General features: G+C 33.6%; 3 protein-coding genes across 4 annotated transcripts; 2 read left to right on the top strand and 1 right to left on the bottom strand.

The window, feature by feature from the left end:
• The first annotated feature begins 4,704 nt into the window (after positions 1–4,704).
• LOC107482114 (F-box/kelch-repeat protein At1g67480) lies at positions 4,705–6,509 on the top strand. The gene is made up of 2 exons (XM_016102507.3): positions 4,705–5,344; positions 5,637–6,509. Exons 1-2 carry the CDS (start codon positions 4,770–4,772, stop codon positions 6,262–6,264), a joined length of 1,203 nt encoding a protein of 400 aa, XP_015957993.1. The 5' UTR covers positions 4,705–4,769; the 3' UTR covers positions 6,265–6,509.
• Positions 6,510–8,237: 1,728 nt separating this feature from the next.
• LOC107482113 (nuclear pore complex protein NUP54) lies at positions 8,238–11,271 on the top strand. The gene is made up of 9 exons (XM_016102506.3): positions 8,238–8,932; positions 9,042–9,095; positions 9,261–9,320; positions 9,550–9,660; positions 9,920–9,985; positions 10,105–10,191; positions 10,464–10,565; positions 10,695–10,844; positions 10,973–11,271. The coding sequence occupies exons 1-9, from the start codon at positions 8,513–8,515 to the stop codon at positions 11,084–11,086; spliced, it is 1,164 nt and encodes a 387-aa protein (XP_015957992.1). The 5' UTR covers positions 8,238–8,512; the 3' UTR covers positions 11,087–11,271.
• A 4,329-nt stretch (positions 11,272–15,600) lies between these two features.
• On the bottom strand, positions 15,601–23,725 carry LOC107482112 (mannosyl-oligosaccharide glucosidase GCS1). 2 transcript variants are annotated; one of them, XM_016102505.3, is made up of 22 exons: positions 23,305–23,725; positions 23,101–23,174; positions 22,601–22,852; positions 22,153–22,327; positions 21,681–21,767; positions 21,471–21,539; positions 21,087–21,183; positions 20,619–20,701; positions 20,347–20,454; positions 19,907–20,028; positions 19,615–19,722; positions 19,458–19,531; positions 18,630–18,755; positions 18,469–18,536; positions 17,768–17,917; positions 17,573–17,623; positions 17,057–17,113; positions 16,820–16,969; positions 16,638–16,729; positions 16,264–16,373; positions 16,077–16,140; positions 15,601–15,991 (listed from the first exon to the last, which is right to left on the bottom strand). In XM_016102505.3, exons 1-22 carry the CDS (start codon positions 23,611–23,613, stop codon positions 15,847–15,849), a joined length of 2,571 nt encoding a protein of 856 aa, XP_015957991.1. In that variant the 5' UTR covers positions 23,614–23,725; the 3' UTR covers positions 15,601–15,846. The 2 variants fall into 2 exon arrangements, with proteins under 2 accessions (XP_015957991.1, XP_052115041.1); XM_052259081.1 differs by lacking the exons at positions 17,057–17,113; positions 17,573–17,623; positions 17,768–17,917.
• Positions 23,726–26,091: the final 2,366 nt, after the last annotated feature.

Here is a 26,091-nt window from a genome sequence, read left to right as displayed (position 1 = left end):
GCAAAACAAAACAACCTACCCGCTGCCTACCACAACCGGTAGGAATGATACCAATTACCAAACGCGTTCGCCTTTGGACTCAACCAAAGGGGTGGTAGGAGGCTGAACAGGGCTGCATCCGGACCCCACTAGAGTATAACAATCTGTTTAATGAGCATCTAAAAATGCTCAATATATTAAAGATTTATCATTTCTAATATAAAATTTCTTCTTCTTAACTCAAAAAACCTTTTTTTTTAGTTTCTGCTAAGCCTCATCCACAACCATAGGGCTCAAATGTTGTCATTTTCTCTTGTTCTTTGCGATGCCACAAATGTTATCTTGAAATTTTGGAGGGACCACATATTGGCCAATCCAACTTTGGGGAGCTAAATGGTCATTATCGGATTAGGAGCATTATGAATGTTGAAGTGCTGCTGCCCATCGCTGTGTCCATACTCCATAATGTGTCTATTTCTTCTCCCCCATGTGTAGTTTGATCATTGACAAATATTGAAGGGAGCGAAATTTGTTTCGAAAGTTCCACAGTATGGCTCCTGTCTAAGGAAATAAAACTATAATGAATATTGAATACCTATAATATATGATGATCATTTAAAGAGTTTGAAATCCTTGATTTCCAACCGAATAATAGCATGCCCTAATGGGAATTACCATGAGCTTAATACTTTCAAATTTGTTTAGGTATCATTAAGTTGTTAAAAAATTAATAAAATTCTGCGGCTAATTTTTTTTTATATTAGTTAAATACATGTGTAATACATTGATATTGGAAGATTAGGTGTTTTTTTTATATGTTGTTTTATTCAAATCGGACGGTCTGATTTGTTTGAAGAAAAAAATAAACTACAAATCGGAGGGTCCGATTTGCTTGAAGAAGAAAATAAACACTAAATCGGAGGGTCTGATTTGTATTTTTTATTTTTTTTAATTTGTTAAAATAAAAATCGGATGGTCCGATTTCAACATTAAAATTTTTTTATTTTCAAAATTACAAATCGGACCGTCCGATTAGGATTTTTAACTTTTTTTATTTTTTTCAAACTCAAAACGGAGGGTCCGTTTTCTACTGATACCATATATATGAAAAACATCTCTCTTCTCCACAGTGTTGTATTACTACATTCTCTTCTCCATGTAAAAAATAAAAAAACGTAATTGGGCACCTGAAAAGAAATAAAATAAAAGACCCAAGATCACCTTTTATTTTTTAAAGTAAAATTCCATTTCATTTTGCCAATTGTACTTTTATTATTTTTGGTCTAAGGATTTATTGCTAAAACAAACTTAACTTCGAAGGTCAAATGACATTTTTTTATCATTTCAAATTCGTATCCAAAAAAACTTGAAAATTTCGTTGATCAGAAATCTCAATTACAAGATTTTCCTTTTAAACATGATTTTTCCAGAAAAAGAAAAAAAAAGATCAAAACAATTCTGTATATCATCAATTACTAATTTTAAGTGAAAAACATGGACCAAGAACTAGAGAGAATGAGACAGCAGTAACTTCCAACATTCCACACCAATAATGGCGCCTGGAAAATGCTTGATAAATAGAAATAGAAGTTGATGTTAATTGAGTAAGAGTGTTCAACGTCCCATAAAGTAGGAACCATCGTTAACCATACACAACACTATTATTTATGATGGCATATTTATAAGTTATAACTATCTTCGAAGTTGAACCACACTTTGTATAACAAATATAATGATGTAGCTATGAGTGCTTGTGCCTTCAATCGAAATCTTACACGTCATTTGGAATCTCAAATTATGTGGTGCTCTCTACTTCGTTTGCATATTATTATTCTGATTCTTTGAGCGACTGGTTTTAATTAAGTGACGCGTCTTAATAGCAAGGTAACCTAAAATCGAAGATTCTAGTGCTGAAAGATGAAATCAGATTTGTTTCTCTTTTCTAATAAGAAAATTGTCATATTCTTCTTTTGTTTTTATTTCTGGGATGTGTAATAGTGTTCACCTGATATTTTCTGTGTTGCTACTAAGCCTATGGCTGCCATGAATCTTATAAGAAGGTCAAATGTTAAAGAATTTTGACTTATTTCTTAGAATTGTCTATGATATTTTCGTATTTGTTTAAAATTTTAAATATTTTTATTGTGAAAATCTAAAATTTTTATTTGAGTTGAAAAATGCGATTATCTTATGGAAATAAAAATAACATATGTAATAACTATTAAGTCTATTGTATTTTTTTTTTAAAGGAAGAGCTCAACACCAAAGTGGAGCAAATAAGTCAGGATAAAAAAAACAACCAAAGTGATTTTGTAAGAAATTTGGTGCAGTCCACTTCTGTTCAAACTCTGATATCCAGAGTCCAGACACACCACACCTGCCAAGAGAACTTACACGTAACACAACACGCACACATTATCATTCCTTTTATTGGTATTTGAGGAATTTTAGAAACTAAGAATCTGAGAATATGTAATAAAATAAATACATTCAAAATAATCAAATTATGTGTAAATAAAAAATTAATTATTAAATTAATTATGCATATAAAATATAAATTATATATTAAAAATAGATGAAAATAAGTGTTCATGGTGTTGATTGAATTATATTTCAAATGATGATTGAATTTTATTTATACATAGCGAAATAAGTGTTCGTTTAGAAAACAAAACATACATGTACAATTTTATAAAAGAAACTCTACATCCCATAGAATTTGGCAAAATTTTATAAAATCTGAGTCAGAAGTTATTTATTTCCAAGAGTCAGCTTAAACACATCAGGCTGAGCTGTAATACATACTGTCATACCGATCCAAAAACTAATTTCGTCAACGATATTTTACTCTAATAAAATTATATAAACACAAGTGTTGCTCTTTTGCGCCAAAAAGAAAAGTGTTGCATGAACAAGGGTAAAACGGTAATAAAAAATAATAAAAAGAAAAAGGTGGATAGCGCATAACAGGATAAGAGAATAAGATAGATATGATACAGTGCACATGAGGCACATAACAGCTCAAACACGCGAACCACATTAGCGGTTATCACTTATCACACATCATGCTCATTACAATTCTAATAAAAAGACATCTATACATCTGATCTAATCTAATTTAAGATTATGTACCATAATTTAGTTGAAAGTTGAAACTTTCAACTGTTATTGTTCATAATAAGAAGTTGTAGATAATGTTGTTAGAGGGAAGGCGTGGATAATAAAAAAAAAGTTTGTAACACGTTATCTTGTGTTGTGATTAAGAATACTAGTAATCATCAATTACTTAGCATATCAAATTGTTGTTGTTCGTGAAAAACAAGCAGTGACGTGGTTGGATTGTGTCAGTGTTATCCTGTCTCGGTTACCAAATCCTAAATCCTATAAATTCCCCTTTGCTGCTTCTTACACTTCCACCATATCGCAACACATTCTTTTTCTCTCTTTCTCATCATTTCCATAAACTTTCACAATTCCTTCTCATTTGTAAGTTCCTCTCCTTTCATTGCATTCTTTTATTTATTCATTTAGTGCTATTGTAATTATTTCCTTTTCTCTGCTATATAGATCCACCAATACTTCTCTAGTTTGTTTCTGATACTACTACTTGTCAAGATTACTCGCTGTTTGAATATTTGTTTTGCTTCTAAGATCATTGGAACCACCAATTCTTGTTTTGTTTTGGATTGCCGTTCCTTTTGGTCATTTTGGTTGTTACTGACAATTTTGTTCCTTACAGCTGCAATTTATGTGAATTGTAATCGTTAAGGTCATTTATAGTCTTCTAGGATGCATTTTTCCTTTTGTTTTTATTTGATTCTCTTGTTGTTGACTTTGTTTTCTCCAAAAACACAGCTGAATTTTGTAAGCGTTAAGTTAAATTTAATTCTGCCACAATTTCAGATCAGTTGGCTACTGCAACTTCTGCTGTGGTGTTGTAAAACTCAATATTTGTGAATGGATAATTTCTTGGATAATTCATACATACAGAATAGAAATAGAAAAGAAAGTAAAACGGTTTTGTGTGATTTTGTCACATGTATGCCTTAATCAACCCTGCTTTGGGTTCAACGGGAATAAAATTTCTTACCAAAATTCCTCTTTAGGCTCATCTCTTTAATTTCTGAATTGTTTAGCTATGTTAGATATTAGTATTTATTTTAGTTTTCTGTCAAGATATTTTATGCAGATCCTTGTCCAGAGATGTTTCTGTAAAGGAGTCATTTTTTTTGTTTTTTCAGGATTAAAGTTTTGCAATTGAATATGTATATGTGCACTCCGGTTTTTGTTATTCATTCTTTTTATATATGATCCTTTCAGTAGTTATGGATGACTTGAAGAGAATGGAAGCTAATGGTGGCTAGGCTAACTCTTGGCAAGTTCTATGGCCTACTGTGGTATGCCTATGCAGATCTAGCCCTATATTTTGTCAAGTTCATGAATTTCTAATGTTAATTTTGAAATGTAATAATCTTTTCTTTTGGCATAATATGTAGATATCTGGGCAATGTGTGAGGGAAGATTTCACTTTGGCAGCTTAAGATATAAAGGGAATAATACAAGTAACACAAATTCTGTTATGGAACTTGAGTCAGAGTGGATAAAGCACAGAAAATCATCTTCTTATACCGCTCATGTTGTTCGTTCTTCCACATCTTGTATGCCTTGGTCTTGTAGAATCCCCATGGGTGAAGAGTATTTTGAGTTCCTATAGTTTGGTGCTCTACTCAGTTATACAGTTTTTACACTATTTAGTTGATTAGTCACAGTTGCGGACAAAATTTCTGTTCATGGTAATATTATATCTGAACGTGTTAATGATCATTTCAAAAATGCCTGGATGCATTGCTGGTAAGAAGTGGTTCACAGAACCGAATATGTGTTTTTCTAATTTACCCAATAAGGAAAATCAAACACTTTCTAAGAGCAAGCATTCTGTGCGCTCTGAGTTATCGGATAAGGATGATGATAGCTCGATTCTACCTCGGCTGCCTGATGATGTTTCCAAGTATTGCTTAGCACTTGTGCCTCATTCGGACCTCCCGGCTATGGCCGGTGTTTGTAAGAGATGGAGGTGTTTCATTCAGAGCAAAGAATTCATAATGGTAAGAAAATTGGCTGGCTTGGTTGAGGAATGGCTTTTCCTGTTAACTGCAGATAAAGAAGGGAAAGGAAGCCATTGGGAGGTAATGGATTGTGAGGGTCAGAATCGTCGATCTCTTCCACCAATGCCTGGTCCAACAAAGGCTGGATTTGGGGTGGTGGTTGTTAATGGGAAGCTACTTGTCATGGCTGGCTATTCAGTTATTGATGGAACTGCCACTGCCTCAGCAGAGGTTTACCAATACAATTCTTGTGTCAACAGGTTTGTATTTCAGCTGCAACTTATATTTTAGTATTGGCAACTTTCTACACATGTCAAAATCCTGCTGCATTGTTGAGTTATTGCAAGACAAATCATGATTTTTGGACTGTTTCATCAAACTGGTAAAAACTAGAAAGTAGGAACATGACACCTTAGAATGGGTTTGGATTGTGTGATCTAAGTCTTAAAAATCTTCGTTCATTCCAACATTTCAAAAGCATATAACTTTGTAATTGATAAAGCTGTTTGATATCTGTATATCAATGTTAAAAGTTTGCAATTGCAATTGCAGTTGGAGCAGGTTATCAAACATGAATGTGGCTCGATATGACTTTGCTTGCGCTGAGGTCAATGGCTTGGTGTACGCTGTTGGAGGCAACGGAGTAGATGGCGACAGCCTCTCCAGTGTGGAGGTCTATGATTCAGAAACTGACAAGTGGACATTGATTGAGAGCCTTCGTCGGCCGAGACGAGGTTGCTTCGCGTGTGGATTCGAGGGGAAGCTCTACGTGATGGGTGGAAGGTCGAGTTTTACAATTGGAAACTCAAAATTTGTTGATGTTTACAATCCTGAAAGGCACAGTTGGTGTGAGATGAAAAATGGTTGTGTCATGGTGACTGCTCATGCAGTACTGGGAAAGAAGCTGTTCTGTATGGAGTGGAAGAATCAGAGGAAGTTGGCAATCTTCAATTCAGAGGACAATACATGGAAAATGGAGCCTCTACCTTTGACTGGGAGCTCCAGTATCGGTTTCCGGTTCGGAATTCTTGATGGTAAACTCTTGCTGTTCTCACTGGAGGAGGAACCTACATGCAAAACTTTGTTGTATGATCCAAATGCAGCCCCTGGATCGGAGTGGCAAACAAGTGAGATCAAACCATCTGGGTTATGCTTGTGCAGTGTAACAGTCAAAGCATGAAAAAAGAGACCTTGAAGTGAATCATGGAGAACCATCAGTCTTGTTTAACTCTAATTCAGGATAATTATCAGATTCTAATTTACTACTGTTCCTTGGCTCTGTTAGTTCTATGATGATGTCTTTCCCCCCTTGTGTCTATGATGTATGATGGAGTATTTCCATTCATCTAGTTACCATTGATGGCTTCATTTCCCAAGTCGTGTATAACTGTATATTATGAGATGGTTATATACTATAATTTTATACGAGAGTAAATTGTGTTCTGACTTTTAATATATGGGGTAAAATACTAAATTTGTCTGTTACATTTGTGCTTAATTCTAGTTGTGTAGTTAAAGTTAAATAATTAACGAATATTAGTTTTAAAATCTGGAAAGCTCATGAGTCATAACCAACTTTTTTGGTTGCCGAGAGGAGTATTCTTCTTGCCACCGGGAACCTCTTCACTAAAAACATATTTTTAACAATATTCTTCGTGTGTTTGAACCAAAGCTAGCAATTTACAAAAATGCATCCGCTGTTAATTTTGTATCTTTTGAATTTGTACATTTTTTTTCAATTATCGATTTTATTTTTGCACTACTGTCACGTGGAATATTCTGTCATTTAATTTTAAATTTACGGTAGGATTATATTAAAGTTAAATAATTTTTTTAAATTTAAATAAAACACTTTAAATTTTAAAGACTAAAATAAAATTAAATTCAAACACAATATATATATATATATATATTTATATATAAATAATTAATAACTAATTTAATAACTAATTTTTAATTTGTACATGAATTTTTTATTTAATTAAGATGTACTATTAGTATAATTTCTACTCACAATTAACCAATAGAAATTGATCACAGAATTATACCGCTTTGACATTGTAGAAGTTTTTTAACCAACAGATATTGAACTCAATGAATTTGGTTAACTTTTATTCCAAAGAGATATTTTAAAAATATAATAATAATTTTTTTAAAATTTTTATAATATTTAGTGTATCAAAATGTCAAAAAAAATATTCTTAACACGTATACAGAACCACAGAGAATAGATAAACCCTTTCTCAATTATTTTTTGGTGACTAGAGCCAAGTAAGAGGCTCATTATTTTAGATATGCTAGTATTATGTGTGTTATACGTTGATATAGAATACGAGGGTGCTATATATAGATATAGGACAATTTTTTCTAAAATTTGATGGCACAAATTGGACCACTCAATTTTTTGTAAGAAAAATTTGGGCTATTAAATTGGACAATTCAATTTATATAAGAGAAAAAATTGGACAATTCAATTTTTTAAAATTATTAATTTTAAACATGTATTTTTACTAATCTAACACATTACTCTAACTTAAATATTATCATTAATTAAAATGTTCACTAACTAACTACATCTAAATATATATATTTTTAATTATATATTTCTAATTTCTAACGATAATAACAATTTCTTAGCCTACATATTCCTAAATTCAATTTCTAACAATAATTCTATAACATATAATATTTACTTCATTTAAATATATATTCTTAAATTTTTAACAATAATAATAATAATTTTGAAATATAAAAAAAAATTTAAAAACTATTAAGGGGCACCGCTCTAGAGAAAAAGGAACGCGTGACACGTGGTGGGAATCACATAAATCGGACGGTTCGATTTGTGTTCCTTAAATCGGACCGTCCGAGTTCTTTCAATTAACTCGCTCCGTCCGATTAGTTCGTTTCTCACACCACGTTCACGTAAAGCTCGTATGTTCTCTATAACGCGAAAATACTTCAATCTCCTCTCCATATTAAAATTAAAAAGTAAAAACCCTTTCTCAATTTTGTTCATGTTGGCAAAATTATTGTTTACTATGTAAATGATAAAGAAAACAATAAATCTACGTTAACCATGGATACTACCTAGTGAGTAGTCACTAATCTCATACTTTTTGTCTTTGAGTTTTGTTTTTTTGTGTTTTTTTTTTCGTAGTTGTTTTTTATTTGGGTATGCGCGACTGCGCGTGACGGTGTGAGGAGAGAGGAAAGAAAACTCGCACTAATTTGTTGGCGCCGTTGGAGTCCGTTCAAACAAAGTGCAGACTCTCAAACACTCTCTTTACTCTCTCATTCTTTTCGTCGAACACTTGGAGTGCGAATTCAACTCCAACTGGGAAAGGGCATATTTTCCCTCCGAATTCAGACACCGCCACAACAACTACTTCGTTACCCATCGATCTCTTAGATTATCAGCAACCAAAATGTTCGGGGCTTCTTCTTCTGCATTCGGCACCCCAAATTCAACACCTGCATTCGGTGCACCTTCCTCAACCCCAGCGTTCGGAACTCCTTCTTCTACCCCAGCATTCGGTACCCCTTCTTCTGCCCCAGTCTTCGGTACCCCGTCTTCAACCCCTGCGTTTGGAACTCCTTCCACGCCTTCATTCGCTACCGGATTCGGCTCTTCGCTATTCTCAACCCCTTTTTCCTCTCAACCACAGCAGCAGACACCTTCGCTGTTTCAGCAACCGGCTTCCACTGGGTTCGGTTTTCAGTCCAATTTTGGAGCACCGCAGCCACAAACACCGGCACAGCCTACACCATTTCCGAATGCTCAGTTGACTACCCAGATGGCCAATGTGGCTCCTGTTCCCTTCTCTCTCGCCGATCGGGATATTCAAGTAACATAACATAGCCCCTCTTTTTTCTTTTTATGGAAAAAAAAAAACAAGTTAATTTGTGTGTTTCATTTGATTCATCCTGATTGTTTTTATTGTATTGTTCGCTTAGACAATCGTTGATTCTTACAAGGATGAACCTACAAATCTTAAGTATGCTTTTAAGGTATTTCCCTCACTATTCTCAAAATTTTTACCCCTAAGTTAAGAAATTGAGAAAATCGCAATTTCCCCCCTTTCACTTGTGGGATTTGATCTTGTATTATTCATTTCAAATTCCAAGAGCTGGGCTGGTTCATCTTAATGTTGGTCCATTGTGTTTGTTCTGCAGCATTTGTTGTTCAGTGTAACGGATCCACAGTTTAGGGTTAAGCCTGCTGGTGTTTCAGACGTAAGTCCCTTCTTGAAATTTGTGCTATTTCCTCAGTTCCTCTAAGTACTCTTGAGCTCAGTTTGGTTTCCTCTTCAACATTATGGCGAAGATAGGAATGAACACCCTGAAATTTAATGGGATACCAGACTGACTCTAATAGTTAGTTTTTGGTCTGTAATGGAATGTATCAAGCTGTTATCTTTGTGCCACCGCTTGGCTAATTATGGAGAATAGTTTATACTGCCAGATCATGTGGGCTGAGGCTATGGGGAAGCTTGAGGGAATGGAAAGTGCTGATAGAGAACGCCTGTGGCCCCAACTTGTTCAGGGTTTTAAGGATCTTTCACAACGCCTTAAGGTAAGCCCTTTTAATTTTAAGCTTCTAGTGAATGTAAGTTACTGTAATTTTTTTATCTTGAGGGTTGAACTGTTAGAATAACATTCATACTTTGAATATCTGAACCTTTTTCGGAATATGGATGATTGTCTATTATATGTTGGGTTTTTTTCTTAACAAAACGAATCATAACATTTGTTAACACATGAACATTGGTGCTAGCATTAGAACCTTTTATGCATGAGAAGTTCATACATATCTGATTCACATTGTTGTGCAGATCCAAGATGAAGTCATTGTTTCAGACGCAGAGAGATTACGTATAACCCAAAGCAATGTTAAAATGGTATTGCTCTTTCTCTTTCTCTGCTTTTCCATGTTCAATGTTAAAGTGGTACCGTAGTAATACTGATTTCTATATTAATCACGTTTCGACTATTCTGAATTATCTAATGCATTTTGCAGCTCCAAAGACATTTTCAAGCTGAGACACTTCCTCGGATTCAAAGAATGAAACAGAAGGAACAAATTCTCCAGCGGCGCCTTTTAAGAGTAAGGGCTCCTTTTTTGTGAAAGGAATTGTTCTGTAGATTGTAAAATGGGTTTATTTTGTTTATCCCTTCTCTTCCTCACCTCTCCAATTGTATGCCCTCAGTAGCACTTGGTTAATTAGTTGCTGATAATCATATTGATGAATTTTATCACCTTGCATTGTGTGTATGTATATATGTATATATGTATATATGTGTGTGTGTGTGTGTGTGTATATATATATATATTGTTTGATATTTCATTAATTTATTTGCTCATGTATCTAATATAAGGTCATGAGAATAGTGGAGGCGTTGGAGGGGAAAGGCTGTCGCATCCCCCTGACTAAAGGAGAAGCCGAACTCGCTGAGAAATTAGCCACAATTACCCGGCAGGTTTGTGTCCTTTGATTTACTATTTTGCAGCCATAGAAATACCTTTGAATGGAATGTGAGTAAATGCTACATATAAGAGTGTCTTGGAATGATTAATTCATGGCTGAAGTTGAGCTAATATCTTTTCAGCTGAGAGGATCTGGAGCTGATCTGTCTAGAAGGGTACAAAACCTTCTAACAGTATCTCGTGTTCAGGCAAACTCGATGGGATTTGGTGGCTCTGTTTATCTTCCAGGATCAGCCAAGATTCATGATCAAAGTCTTGCTGACCTGCAGGAGGTAAGTTGAGACGAAACTGAGATTTATGCTTTAAAATTTGGATCTCTATGCAAAATATAAAAAGAAAGTTCGAAAATATTAAATTCAAAGAATTTAATGTAATAGTTTGGCTACGTTTCTGCGGGCAGGTGTTGCAGCAGCAGACGGAGGCCATAGGAAGACTTGGCAGTGTTCTGAAGCGAGATATAAGGGATATGGAAATTATGATGGCTGAGGATACAGCAACTGAAAATGGGAATTGATTCTGAGCTTCCTATGTATACTTCTAAATGATAGTGTTGGTTTTGCTTGTATTTTGTTTCTGTCCATCTGTTATAGCTGAACACAGACATCGTTAGTAAATCATGGAAGTAAATTGGGCATCGTTTGCCTTGTTCGCTATTCGAAAATTCTTATGATATTTTAATCAGGGCTAAAGTTGGCTTTTGGTTCCCGTAATACTAATGAGTAATGATTTATGCTTTTTGGTAAATTTTCTTGGGATTTAATTCAAAAGTTTGCGAAAGGGAAAGTAGTCCTTGTCGTTCTGCTTATGAATTAACCAGTAGATGAATACTACGAGATATCACTTAATTTGGTATTTGGATTTGTCCGTTAGATTTAATTTAGTTCTTGAAATTTCAATTGTTTTTGTTTAGTGTCTAAATTTTGTAAATGTAATTTAAATTAGTTTTTGAGATAATTTTTGATGCATAAACGTTAATGTGGACAGTCAAATGTCATGCAAAAATATTGTAGACTTATTTATTAAATTTTTTTTTTCCTTCAAAGCAAGTGATTTGTCATTATTTATTTTTGGCTATTTGAACACTAAAACCAAAATGGTGTTTTACAAGTTATAACGTGGCATTTGGATGCTCTTATTAGCGCATCACGTTTGTAAAGTTTAGAAATTAAATAGAAATAATTGAAATTTTAAGAATTAAATTGAGATTCACGTATAAGTTTATGAACTAAATTGAGTATTTACTCTAAATATTACTTATATAGCATAGTATACAGTGTTTTATAGCTACAGTAGTTAAAGAGTTCTAACAATATTAAAAATTATTATTAAAACTAAAATCATATTTTTTTATTTTAATAATACTTTTTACTTTTATTTTTTAAATTAAAAAAGTGTTGCAACATAACCTATTTATAAACACTATGTACCTGCATCTTGAATCAAATGTTTGGAAGTACCAAAAGGTATCTAAAAGATATTTTATACCATTATCTATATTTCACTAAAGGGACGAAATCAAGTAAGGTAAGAATTGACTAGGAGAAAAGAAACCAATAAAATAATCTTATTTGATAGATTAAAAAGAATGAAATTTTCTGTTTTTTATTTGTAATTACATGAGAACTTGCAAACAAATACTTTGAAGTTATTTGTAAGTTTTAATCATATTGTAATTCTTACAAATTGAATAAGATAATTTATAGTACGTATGGTTTGTATTTTTATTTTTTATTATTTTTAATATTTTTGTTTTTAGAATTTTATGAAAATAAAAAAATAAAATATAAATTTTATTAATTTTTTTCACAAAATTTTAAAAATAAAAAATTAAAAAGCAAATTATTTTTTTTGCAATGTAGAGGACTAGTAGTCTAGTAGATGTTGAAATTTTGAGAATAAAAAAGAGAGTGTTATGTAGTTTGTCCAAACATAGATATTACAAAATTAAAGTTTGGTTTGACAAAATTTTTAAAAAGGTGTATAAATTTTTTATTTTATATTTGGTAAATAAAAAATTATGTATTTGTGTTTGTATTTTTTAAAAGATAAGGGTGTTTTTGAAAATATCTAAGATGAAATTTTCTAAAAATAGCTTATTCCTATTAAAATTTAAAAGTCTAATATAATTTATTATATCAATTAATATCTAAATTTAATTCTTACATTAATGTCTATTATAGTATTTTTAAATTTTTAAAATTATTTTACCAAACATACTTGTTATTTGTGCTTATTGAAAATTATTTTTAATTATTTAATTTATCAAACATAAATATTATAATTTTTAAAAAATTATTTTTCAAAAGTTAGCTTTTATAAACTACTTTTGAAAAATAAAAATTTAATCAAACCAAATAGTGGTTAATTTTTTCGTATGGATTAAATATGTGTAGTAGGTTATTATTGGAAGTCTAGGTATTTTCTTTTGATATGGATTTTTTTTAAATTTATATTGATCAAATTGAACGGTCTGATTTGTTTGAAGAGGAAAAACAAGTTACAAATTAAAAGGTCCAATTTTAACTTTAATTTTTTTTATTTTTGAAAACAACAATCAGAGAATCCGATTTTAATATTAAAAATTTTGTAATTTTCAAAAACATAAATTGGACGGTTCGATTTGTAATTTTTTTTAAAAAGTTAAATAACATAAATCCGTAGGTCTGATTTTTAGACACTGTACAACCAAACAAAAAATTAGAGACACCAATTTCTACCATTGCAAATATCTGATGTCTCGTCCTTTTTTATACACATCCACATAAAGTTATTTACTTAATAAGCGTCAAATAGCACCAAAATTTTTTAATTATGACACAGAAAATTACTTAATTTTCACATGTAATTTTTTAATCATGACACAAAAGTTTTTTAATTATGTCATTTCTAACTAAATGATATACTTTTTTTATCATTGAATTATATGAGTGGTATTAAACTCATATATAAGAAATCTAGCCGATCTTGTGTTATTCATAATAAATTGATGTATTTTTTTGGTTCCAAAACATATTTGAATATATTATTGGTTGAGCGAATTTAGGTTTCGAACTTGTAATTCTTTAAATATTTCTTATATCATTTATCAAAATTTATTGTGTCATTTCTAATTAAATGATGTGTTTTTGTTATTATAGAATTGATTTTGTTATATAAACTAATATATAAGAGATTTAGCTATTCATATGTCATTTGCAATAATTTAATGTGTCTTTTGAATCTAAAACACATTTAAATGTATTTTGTTTGGTTGAATGCATCGGTTTTAGACTTGAGGCTTTTTAAAAAAAATTTATGTGATATTTAACTACAAAGAAGAAGATGATGATGATGATAACGAAGGAAGAGGAGAAAAAAAAAGGAAAAAAATTTAAATGAAAAAAAGGAGGAGATGGTGGTGGTGGTAGCGACAACGATGATGATGACAATAACGAAGGAGAAAGGAGAAAAATGAAGCAAGAAGAAAAAGAAGCAACAACAATGCACGTAATAATAAGAAGAAAAAAAAAGTGCGCGTCCAATGACTTAGTTGGATTTAATTAAAATAATACTTGATTGTCTAGCTTTCTACATATTTAGGGTTAAGTGCGATTTTGGTCTCTAAGATATAGGTTGAAAATTTTTTTGGTTCCTAACCTTTTTTTGCATACAAAATCGTCCTTAAGTTCAACATAGTTTTAAAATCATCGTTCGAACCAAAATACCCTTATCTTCTTCATTACAGCATCAGCATCTTTTTCTTCTTCTTCATCACAACATCATCAACAACAATAATGGAATCAGAAGCAAAATCAGAAAAAACAGAATCAGAAACAGAAGTAGAACAGCAGCGACGACCGTGGAACAACGGCAAGCACGCGAGGAGCAGCGACGACAGCAACTCTGCTTTTCTACGATGTCGTCTTCACCATGCTCGCTCACGGACGTGCTTCTCCTCCGCAAACGGTTTTAGATCTCCTCTTCTTCCCTTCTTTGGCGGCAATTTCGGAGCATAAAAGCACGGCGGCAACGTGGCTGTTCTAGCGAGCTCGTGCACTCTCTCTCTCTCCCTCTCTTCTCAGTATCTCAGATTTTTTTTTCTTTATTTCAAAAAAAAAAGAAATAAGAATACTATGCTGTCGTTGAATTTGAAATATTAGATTGCAATAATGATGTTGTTGTTGTTCTTGAATTTAAATACAACATTGTTATTGAATATTGTGAGTTGTTGTTATTGGTATTCTATTAATGACTTCTTTATGGTTTCTTTTTCTTTTATTAATGGCTTCTCTATTCTTTTTTCTTTTTTTATTTTATAATTTTTTTGTCAGGAGTAATTTAGTCCAAAATTTTGATATTTAGGTCAAAAGGATAATTTTAAAATTATGTTAAACCTTAGGTACAATTTTGTATGGAAAAAAAATTGAAGACACCAAAATCATACTTAACCCGCATATTTATTATCTTAATGCATCCGGTCAACTAATTCTTTTTCAAGTATCTTTGATTTTTTTTAAGAAAAAACATAAATTCCAACAAGAAATCCCCGAGTAAGATTTAGAAAGAAAAATCACCTTTTACCCATTTAGCTTAAGATATTGCCATACTTTAATAGTTTAATTCGTCATCATCCTTAATCAATGATTTCATTCTCTTAATAACAATAAGAAATCAATGACCTTTTATACTATATAATGATATTCAAAATATGTTGGTCATTAAATTTAAATTGACGTTTTAGGCATTTATTGGTCTGCATCTTTATTCGTTGATTTTATTCTCATAAAATAATCGTCTATAGAGAAAAATTGTCAAAACAAATCTAGAACTTTGTCTTGGAAAGAATATGCATTTGAATTTATCGATTCACTTATTTTACTTTCATTTTTATTGACATTTACATAAACGTGTATAGCAATTTTCAGAAATAAACTCTGATTTGGTCTCTAAAATATTTAAAAAATGGTTTAACATTTAAAACATTGCTTTTGAAGATATTAATAGTTAGTAAGAAGGTATTGGTGAGTTTAACTTACGACAAAAGAAAAAGGCAAAAGAAAAATGTTTCAGGAAGAGTTTAACCTTACATGAGTTTATTGGCATCTTGCTTTATGGTTTTCACCAATCACATTCGGACCTAGGTATTAAAAACATTTTCTAGAATCTACGAAGGTCAATATTCAGATACAACAGCGTGCGCCACATCTCTTGCAGCCTTCGGTGACTAACAATCTTGCGGTGAGAGACATTTGATCTGTGTTGCTGCATGTAATCTCTGATTCTCTGCTGCTTTGCCTAAATCTTTTCATAAGCCTCTGCCATGATTAATGTCACAAGTGATGTCCAACCCGTAAATGGGTGTACCCCTTTTCCCTTACCCTTAACCTGATCATACTGTTCCCACAGATATCCACTCTGTCGATAATTGCGTACTATATTTCTGCAGTGAGATGGGAAAGATGTAATTCTTATAAACTAATATCAAAGATAAGATTCCAAAAGCACCAAATACACTAGAACAATACCTAATTAAATTGCTTCTCAATTCTTCGTAGATAGCTTTAGCTCTGTCCTGATACGGGCCATTCTCTGAGATAAAATTCAACCCAAAGATTAGTTTCAGGAACGAATGAGATTTTTAGGGGTTGGGGGCTAACATAAGTTAATAAATTGAAAATTTTGCTACTTTCTTTTTTGCCTGTGCAGAATTACCTTTCGAGTAATGGTGGAGTGCTGAAAGAATTCTGTAATTCATGTTTATCCAAATTGTACCTCTCCAATATGGAGCATCATGCTCTGTGTTGCGTTTCATGTACATGGAACTGTGACACAAAACATAATATAGTTTTTGGTTCACTAGAATCATCGTGCTAAACAAGGTAACTAGAATAATTGAAGGTTTAAATGAGTTTTTGGTTTTGGTCAAGTGTAGACATGGTAAGAAAAAATATTGACGTGGCAAAGATGTATCACATTATCATACTAAGTCGGGACTAAAGAAAAATTTATAGGGATCATAAAAAAGAGTACTTTATAGGGACTAAAATCACTCAAATCAAATATTCATCAGAGCAATGGTTATGGACCTTGTTTTGGCAAGAGAACGTAGTCCATAGTCAGTCCACAAGAGGCTTCGATTTGAAATGAGTTCAAGCTGCTTTTCCAGAATCCATGATCCCTGAACAAGCCAGTACCGAATTATAATATGAATCTAATTGTGGAATCATTCAGACAAGGAATAACTTCGAAATGTGGAAATGCTACTTACTGATGGAATGATCCTTGTCATGAGCGGGAATAAACTCACATAACCAATGTGGGGAACAAATCTCAACTTGGGTCTCTCCAAAACTTCCCGGACAAGCTCGCGAGCAGCTTGATTATGTCCAACCGCCACTTCTTTCCATTTAAGTTGAACCTATCGTGGTTAAGCATGCAAAGAAAATCACATTCTCAGGCATGGGGACACAAGCATCGCAAATCTTGCGTAAGTTTGACAGTATACCTTCTCTGTATGATTTCCAAAATCAAAGTACGCACCATATGCAACATCAAAATGCATCTGTATGTACATGAAGCACAAATTAGGCATGTGAATGAATAATGGTAGACATGAAATGACTCTAGTATCAGCACACAATCTTATGATAAAAAGACAATCATCCTTGGACTGCTACACAGAAGAAGCAAAATTGAAAATCTCAATGGTCACGACACCATGGAGTGTGTGGAGAAGGCATAAAAGGAGCATGATTAGGCTTCACTCAAATGACATACTTTGGTTATTTAGATAGTACAAAGAAGCAAAGAGAAACCGTGTTTTCTAATATGTAAGGACAATGGGAAATTTTTATAAAGTAGTGTAAGGAAGGAATCAAGTTTCCTTTTTGAACATCATATTTTCCACAAGATTTCTAATTTCTGTTACGGGTATGCGGTTATTTTCTTTTATCTTTATTCCTCACCTTCTTGCAGAGATGCATAATGAAATATCAAGCAAGATGGAGAACACAGGTAATACCTGGTTTATTAACTCAAGATCTGATAGCAACTTAGCTGTAGAACCATAATTCTGCACCATTTCATTTAAAATGTCAGTTAAATTGGGTGATTTAAGCTTCAACAATTCAGTTATCTACATTTCCCCTAATTTGTATAAAAAGTATATAAATATAATGCATTCCCACATAATGATAAATTTGTTTCTAAATTATACCTTACTAGGTTTGGTTTCCTTATCTAACAGCTCTTCAATGGAATGCATGCAATCTGCTGCAAGTGACATCCAACACCTAAGATCCAAGTGGCGCTCATCTTCACTTGGGTGGGAAGCACGTGGATAATCATCCAATCCTGAGGACAGTGTCTGAAGATGCCAGAATGAATGTAATGTGATACTTGGACATAATGCAATGTATATTCATGCAATAATTAAGGTTTCAGACACATTCAATGCATGTCAGATATGACTTCTCAGTTTCTATTAATAATAAACATCATCCAGAAAAATGAATCCTATTTTGCTTGTCAAAACAGATGGTAGAACCACCGTAATATAAATTAAGCACAAATGGCCAAAACTGTTTTTAGATCTATGCTTTAAGTAGGTTCATGTCATGTTACAATAAAAATCTAATAAAACTCAATTGTGGCTGTGCCAACAATAGTTTCCACTTTCAGTTTGCTCATGACTGTTCTACTCAAGTCACCTACGTATGTATAGTTTAAATTGGAAGTGCAGATGAGTCCAGAAAAAATGAATAGTATGTTTAATTGGTGGGTTAAAATAGGGTGAAAATTTTTGAGATGAACTGTATGCGTTATTTTATACATGAACTCATTCATAAAAATTTGCAATTCATTTTTACTACCAACCAAATATACCCTAAAAATTAAATATACTAAACAGGCCAGAACCTTGGGATTCAATTCTCGTATTGTTTTATTGTCCCGTCCATGCCAGTAGTAGCTGCCCATCTGATTCCCTGTATTAAAGAGATGATAACCCAAAACTAGGTGAGGAAGAAACTAACTCATCTCAGCACTGAAGCACACATGGCATTAGATTTATAATATACCTGACTGAGTTGTATTAAACCATTGGAACCATGCTTCCAATCTAACAAAGGCACGCTCTAGGAACAGAGATATATCACTTCTATCCTTTGAATTAAACTTGTTGGTCTTCAAGCCGTTAACTATATCTGATGGAAAACAAAACAGATTTTTAACCACTTGGTTTAGCACATAATACAAAAGGGATATTTCAAAGGCAATAGAGATGAACAGACCAATTAATCAGGAACAAAAAGAATATGTCATGGCCATAACTTCATATAAGACAGGACAAATAATTTTTTCAGTCTACAGAATCTTCATGTACCATATGAATATATGATATAATAACCCTAGCTTCATTCTGAAGGATATATTTTCAGTTATTTTACAGAATAAGTTTGTAAGCAGCGCAAGTAATAAAGATAGCATCACAACCATCATAATTTCTTTCTGGCAGGCCCTGTGATTAACATGCATTCAACATCATCAAACCAATGTTAGTCATCCTTATGACCTAAAGTGAGGTTTACAGAGATAATTGCATTTGTCCAGCTTGGTCTCCACTCTCCATAAACTAATTATTCACAAACATTTTCGGTAACCCAGCACAATTATGATGATTCCCAACTTAAAGAACAAGCAAATCAAAAGAAGTTGTAAGGATAAGTGGGCATCGCAGAGACAAAACCACACAGGAACTTTCTCATTATCATTCCCCAACATAAGGAAAATCAGACTGGGGAGTTAATGATTGATTGAACACAATGGGAACATGATTGAAACAATAAGATTGAAACGAAAAGGTTACGGAAAAAGAGAAACATAGAAATAACAATAAACAGAAGTACCATTCAATGCTAAAAACAGAGTTGGAGGATTTCCATTTGTTGGATGCTGCGGAACAAATTCCTCTGGGACCCGACTGCAAGATCAGAAGAATTTGTCACTTGGGGAGCTAAAAGCTAAAAATGAATGCATCAATTTATAGAAAATGTGTTGTACTACCTTCGCGCTTCGGCTCCCAGAATTTGTTCACGAGGTATCCATCCATCAACATTCATCAAATCTAACCAGTGTCCAATGATATCCAACGAAATATGAATATCCCAACGCCTAGTTGATGTGCATAAGTGCAAAGAAAGCATACATATAATAGACAATCTTTTGTTATTTGAAACCCATAAGTCTTGAACAATCCAGAAAATACAGTACTTTTTTCTGAGTAGAAGTTCAAGCAAAACAAATAGATATGATGATTATGGTTGAGATAAGGATGTTACTAGGATGAGAACCTAACCAGATTAGAAGTTGATGAAAGCCTTCATCCCATAAAAATCCTCTTGGAAAGGAAGATCGACCTGGTACAGCTGTATAAAGCTCAGCAGGCCAATATGATACATACTTAACATGCTCTTTAAGCTGCAAACGAAAACAACATACAGCATAAGTGCGAGTTCCAAATAGCTTGTAGCAAAAAGCACAAGATAGCATCATGACTGAAAACTAAAACCACCCACATATTAATAAAAGAATAGCAAATCTGCTGTTATGAGGTATATTGGTATAGATTATCAACTGACACCAAAACAGTTTTCTGCATAAAATCAATTTACCTATGGAAAAGATAAAACATGTGAAGATGTCCATATTTAGTATAACCACAAGCCGTGTTATATGGCACTATGGGGTAAATACTTTTCAATAAGGACTAACAAATAATAAACAAAAGTAACTTACATCGAGGGTTCTTGGAATTGCAATTACTGACTGCCCATAAAAGTAACCAATGCCACCTAACAAGTTCCCTACAGCAGCCTTACCAACAGATATGGATTCTGAATCCACCTGGAATCAAAGATAACTTGGGATTCAAACAACTTCTCCCATCTTGAGAGAGAAAGGGGAAGACTTGAGATTCAAACATTTCCCCCCTTGAGAAGAGAAGAAATTATGGAAAATCATAAAGTGAAATAAAAATTGAATAAGGAAAAGGACAATGAAATTAGTACCTTCTCAGCCAAACTGAAAACATCTTCAAACTTTTTGTCAAAAGCTTGTTTCTTATCATTCAGTTGACTGGTCAATGAGGTGCCTAAGATTGAGCAGAGAAAAACAAACAAACAAAAAATTACACACTATAAAAAAGATTAAAAAATCTACATCAGAAAAGAGTAGCCAATTTCTCTTTAAAGGTATTAAGATTTAAAAGCAAAAGAATCATAAGAGACAAACCAAAAGCCAAAAGAAATGAATTTAAAAGCACAGGAGCCATAAATGATTATCTTTCAAATTTCAGCCTCAATATTATTTAGCACATATTAGTTACACAATTGTATAAGCCCTCTTAATGTCCATCCACAAGCAGCTCAGAGCAATGACCAACTCTCACAACATAATAATTTCTAGATTTATTCAACTTCATTTAAGTGCATTTAAATTTCGTGTTTTGAGAAACAATTTATAGAAGTGGAAAAAACCTGTTAACTGACTAACACGCTCGTCTACTCTTGAGCTTTCCGAACCAGTTCCAGAAAGAAGTGCAATATCTGTTGTGAAAGGAAATCCACCGATAATCTGCGGCAAAAAGATGTGTGTGTATGTGTGTGTGCGTGTATTGAAGAGTAAGACAAACTAAATTTAAACATTTATAATTGTCAAATGGACCTCACAAAGAGCATACAAACAACAACAACAACAAAGCCTTGTCCCACTAAGTGGGGTCGGCTACATGAATCAAATGACGCCATTGTGCTCTGTCATGTATCATGTCTACAGAGAGACCGTTTACATGTAGATCTCGTTTGACCACCTCATGGATGTAGACCTCACAAAGAGCATATGTAATTAAATGTTTATATTACCTGAAAAACTAACACATTTGGAGAATCAACTGATGAGTCAGACAGCTGTAATCGAGCATGGTTTCTTATCTACTATGACATGCACAGCAGCAGAAACGTCAATGGAAAGACCAAAAGCAAAAAATAATAATAAATAATAAATAATAAATAATAAATAATAAATCCAAAATTATACAACAAAATTAATTGAACTGGAACACCTAAACATACTTGTGATGCAAGATTTTCCTCAACAAGATCAGATAAATTATGAAAGTGAGGGGTGCGAAATCCAGAATAATGCAGCTCTAAATCATCCTGTAAAATAAAAAATATTCGGTTAATAACAGGTTACTTGGATGCATACGATAACAGATCATAAAGAATGACAAATTGACAATTAAATGTAGTATATTAGGGCAAGAACACAAATGGATTATAAAGGTAAATTAAAGGTCCAAAGAAAAAGGATAGTAAACTTTCATGAGGTGCTGTTATGCTCAAGTGATATGCATGATTCAAGATATGGAGATTCACAAGCTTATTCCTAAACTGTTTCAAAGAAGAAAATCGCACTTTCAAGGTGCTGCTTAAAGGAAATGTAGGACATTTATAACCAGAAAACCATAAACACAAACAAGAAGTCATAGTATGAACAACGTTATCTTGAATATTCAACCAAAACACTATGTCCTATCATTACCGTTGATTTTAAATGCAGCTGCCAATTTCCAATATCCAGTCGAGAGCCAGATGCAAGCAAAGAATCCTCATGAATGTTCAACTTTTCTCTACTTAGATCCAGAACATTACCACCTTCATCAGCCAAATAGAAGAAAAGCTGGGCACCTTTCCCAAACTCCTCGTTCCACTCAGACCTGAGATTGGACCACAAGATAAAGTTCACCATAGCGTATCAATAGTCAGATATGAGACTCATGCTGGGAAACAAAAAGCAACTCGGACCAGAAATTAAGATCAGCGTTAGATTTTATGTTATCATCTTCTAGGAGGAAAAATCAGACCAAAAGCCAAAAATGATTTAACAGGATTGCTAGTATCTACTTTGTCCAAAACAACCGACTAACAAAATTTTTCCACCCTTTAACACTTATAGTGGAAAGTGATTTGAAAGCAATTACATGACTTACTTATTGATGTGCACACTAATTCGAACTGCCCAATCCCCTCCGTAACCACTGCCACCCACCTTTGATTTTAAAAACTCAGTAGCCAAAGTCATGCCATGATCTGCCAGCAACTGATGCCCGAATTCACGTCCATCATGCTTTGTCCAACCATAAGTGCCAAGATCATCCTCATCTTTGCAGACATGTCGCAAGTGATACCTTCCATCCTTCACACCAATCCACATCAATCCAGCCATCAAAGACTGTGAAGTCCTGACATAACCAACCAACCAAACAAACAAACAAAAATATATATTGTTAGAAACTTAGAATGCTTGCAGAATCAAATGTCGTTGATATCAGTATCCTAAATACAATATCTAAGCCAGACATGGCACTCATTTTACCCACAATTCTTATATTTAGCCTCCAAAATAGTCTTGCTTCCGTGTCAGCTCGAACAACCTTGTTTAACCAAACTCTTTACAGAAACTATTTACTAAAACAAATAAAGACGATACCTGGCACGAATTCCAAGATAAAGATGGGGACGATAAGTTCCCCAATACAAACTCTCCCTGTGTTCACCTTGAAACTGCAGCGCGAAAAAAAAAAATCATTCACGCGCGTCAATCTTCGGAATCAGAAAGTTAAGAAAAATGGAGGAAAAAAACTCAGAATAACAATTAAATAATGGAGGGAATAATGTTAAGCGAGAGTTTCACCTGAGGAAGGTCCATAATCTTGGGGGCAGGAAGCGGCGTGACGGCGCGAGGGAGCTCGGGTTCGGCGGTGGAATTGACAAGGTGAAAGATCAGAAACAAGATTACGAAGAATGCCACCACGGTGATAAGGAGCACCACCTTGAGGTTCGGATTGTTGAATAGTGGAATGGTGCTTCCGTACTTGCTCCTCTCTCTCCGACGCTTCAGCTTCAACTTCGCTTCCCGGAGTGAGGCATCGTCGTCTCCGCCGTCAGGATCGGCGGAGGATCTGGCTCTGCTCCGAGTGGTTCTTCTTCCGCTTCCGGTCATTTATGGTTTCAGTCACTCGATCGCAAAGTCACAACGTCGCGTAGGTGCTGCTGAGGACCTGGCAAGGACTAGTATGAGTGAACTCTCTATGCATTGAGCTAATGTCCAAAAATATAATACTAAGATTGAAAGCTCAGAATTATAAACCATATCATAAATGTCTAAAACTGATGTACCATATGATAAATGGGTGCAAACATTTAGATTTAGATTTAATTAAAAAAATTATCATTGCTAAACCAATTACATTGAGAATTATATAAAAAAAATCTTACTAACAACTGTTCATACAAAACTTTTATTACTCTTATTGAGTTAAACTCCAAAGTAGTCCCTGAGATTCACAAAATGCACCCATTTAGTCCCTGACTTCTCAATTGCACTATTTATGTCCTCGAGATTTGGAAAAATGCACCTAGTTAGTCCATTCCCCCTTTTCCGTCCAAACTACTTCCTGGCGGCAGTGATGTGGCAATTTTTTGCCATGCTGGACATCCTAACTGTTATATGACGTGGCTATCGAAAGTTTGTAACCCAATGTGGTCCCTGAGTCTCTTTTTAAACCTCCTTCTTCTTCTTCTTCTTCTTCTTGATCGACGACAAGGACGCCAAGTTGCAGCAGAGCCTCACGAGTGCCAGAGCTTTCGATACCCATGGAGTGTAATGAATTTGTGCATGGTGAAAATGATTTGGTTTTGTAGTCATAATAGAGGTAAGTGTTAAGCATCTTGTTTGTTTGTTGTTAAATGTGTTTGTTTGGCTGTTGAGAAAATTGAAGCAAGAAAAAAAAAGAAAAGAAAAATGAATTTTGATTCTTTTGGGAGGTGATTGTTTCTGTAGTTGACTAGTTATAGCCTTATAGGTCATGAGTTGACTTCACCAACTTTTTGTTGGTCTTTGGTTATGGAGGTGTTGGTTCTTCTTGCTTGAATCTCAGCTTTGACTCATTCTTCTTCTAAAGAAAAATTGGATGCACATAACATGTTTGTGAAAATGACACACATGAGTGCACTCTTGATCCCCTTATAGTGATTGTTGATTGTGACAGTACGGTTCTATATGTTTACTTTCTCATACTTTTGTGTTGGAGGAAACAAGCTATGGTTGTTTTCTTGCTAATTGGTACAATAGGGCCACCAATCAAGAAAAGAGCTGGTTTGAGGATTAAACAAGTCGGGAGAGGTTCATACAGAGGTGTTTTGTGTTTATGTCTGTCTGTGTGCTTTGAACATTGAACTTGTTATTTGGACTGTGATTTTTGTACATTTTTTCTCAAAAGTGTTAGTAAAAAGAGAATATAAAATAGACGAAAGCCACTTTTATGACTCATCAGATGTTGAAGGACTTTTGTGATGGTACACAGTGGAAGTATGCTATTTTTTGGAAACTTAACCACCGTTTTCCCATGTAAGTTCTGTGGCTATTTGTTGTGCTGCCTTTTGTGTTTGTTTGTGCTGAAATGAGTAAAGTTGTCTTTTTATGTGGTAGTTTCTCAATAAGTTAAGTTCACAGTTTTTAACTTATTATGAGTTAGAGGCGTGTGCTTCTAGAAGAATTGATCATGTTGTTGATGGCTCACTATTTTCTTATGTTATTTGCTTATGTGAACTAACGTTACTTTAAAAAGGGTTAAACCTTGGATTATTAACTAAATTTTGTTTGGTTTGCTCCTTTTGTTACTTGTTGGTACAATTTGAACTTTGGATCTCATGCATGTATGCTGCTCAAGCCCCTTTTTGCCAACAATAATGGTTCTGGATGAGCCATTTTTTGTTATTATAGGTGTCAAGTAGTTGTTTGACCTGTTTTTATTTGTAACAACTGCAACTTATTCAATAGGTCAATCTTTGTGTTTAGGTCCATAATTTTCTTTTCATTAATTTCTTGTTGAGAAACATAACTTTAGAACCTCATGATCAAGATCATCTTTGTCAAATCTAGAAATAAGAGTGAACCATTATCTTAGTGTGTGATGTACCATATTTTGCTTGGTGCATCATAGTTGTCCATGATCTATATAATGTTATAAACTAAGTTCAGTGTAAGTTAATGTCAGTGTAATTTAGAAACTTCTTATTTTTATAAATGGCATATACTTTTACTATTCGCTTGAAATAAGCTGGTTGCTTATGTTTGAGTTTCTGGAGCATCACACAAGTCTTGTTGTTTTAGGACTTTGACCTGGGAAGATGGATATTATGGTTACCAGAAAATTAATGAGGCCGCGGAGAGTATGTTGGATGACATCAATTTCAAATTTCCAGCACCTCCAACCATCGTACACATCAACGACGAAGAAGATCGAAGAAGAAGAAGAAGAAGTGGTACACTACTCCATGAGCAGTTAGGGTTAAAAAGGAGCTCAGGAACCACATTGGGTTACAAACTTTCGATAGCCACGTCATGTAACCATTGGGATGTCCAGCATGGCAAAAAATTGCCACATCACTGCCGTCAGGATGGAGTTTAGACGGAAAA

The sequence above is a fragment of the Arachis duranensis genome, chromosome 3, assembly GCF_000817695.3.
Source record: "Arachis duranensis cultivar V14167 chromosome 3, aradu.V14167.gnm2.J7QH, whole genome shotgun sequence".
Classification (NCBI taxonomy): Eukaryota; Viridiplantae; Streptophyta; class Magnoliopsida; order Fabales; family Fabaceae; genus Arachis; species Arachis duranensis.
Note: the sequence above shows the minus strand (reverse complement) of the source record. Positions and strands in the feature narration are given on the sequence as shown.

Coding starts and splice junctions, on each gene's coding strand:
- LOC107482114 (XM_016102507.3), top strand. CDS start 4,770: ATGGTAATATTATATCTGAACGTGTTAATGATCATTTCAAAAATGCCT. Junction 5,345..5,636: donor TACAATTCTTGTGTCAACAG/GTTTGTATTTCA, acceptor TTGCAATTGCAG/TTGGAGCAGGTTATCAAACA.
- LOC107482113 (XM_016102506.3), top strand. CDS start 8,513: ATGTTCGGGGCTTCTTCTTCTGCATTCGGCACCCCAAATTCAACACCT. Junction 9,096..9,260: donor ATCTTAAGTATGCTTTTAAG/GTATTTCCCTCA, acceptor TTTGTTCTGCAG/CATTTGTTGTTCAGTGTAAC. Junction 9,321..9,549: donor AGCCTGCTGGTGTTTCAGAC/GTAAGTCCCTTC, acceptor TTATACTGCCAG/ATCATGTGGGCTGAGGCTAT.
- LOC107482112 (XM_016102505.3), bottom strand. CDS start 23,613: ATGACCGGAAGCGGAAGAAGAACCACTCGGAGCAGAGCCAGATCCTCC. Junction 21,540..21,680: donor AGGAAAATCTTGCATCACAA/GTATGTTTAGGT, acceptor ATGTCATAGTAG/ATAAGAAACCATGCTCGATT. Junction 18,756..19,457: donor TCTGTTTTTAGCATTGAATG/GTACTTCTGTTT, acceptor GTTTTCCATCAG/ATATAGTTAACGGCTTGAAG.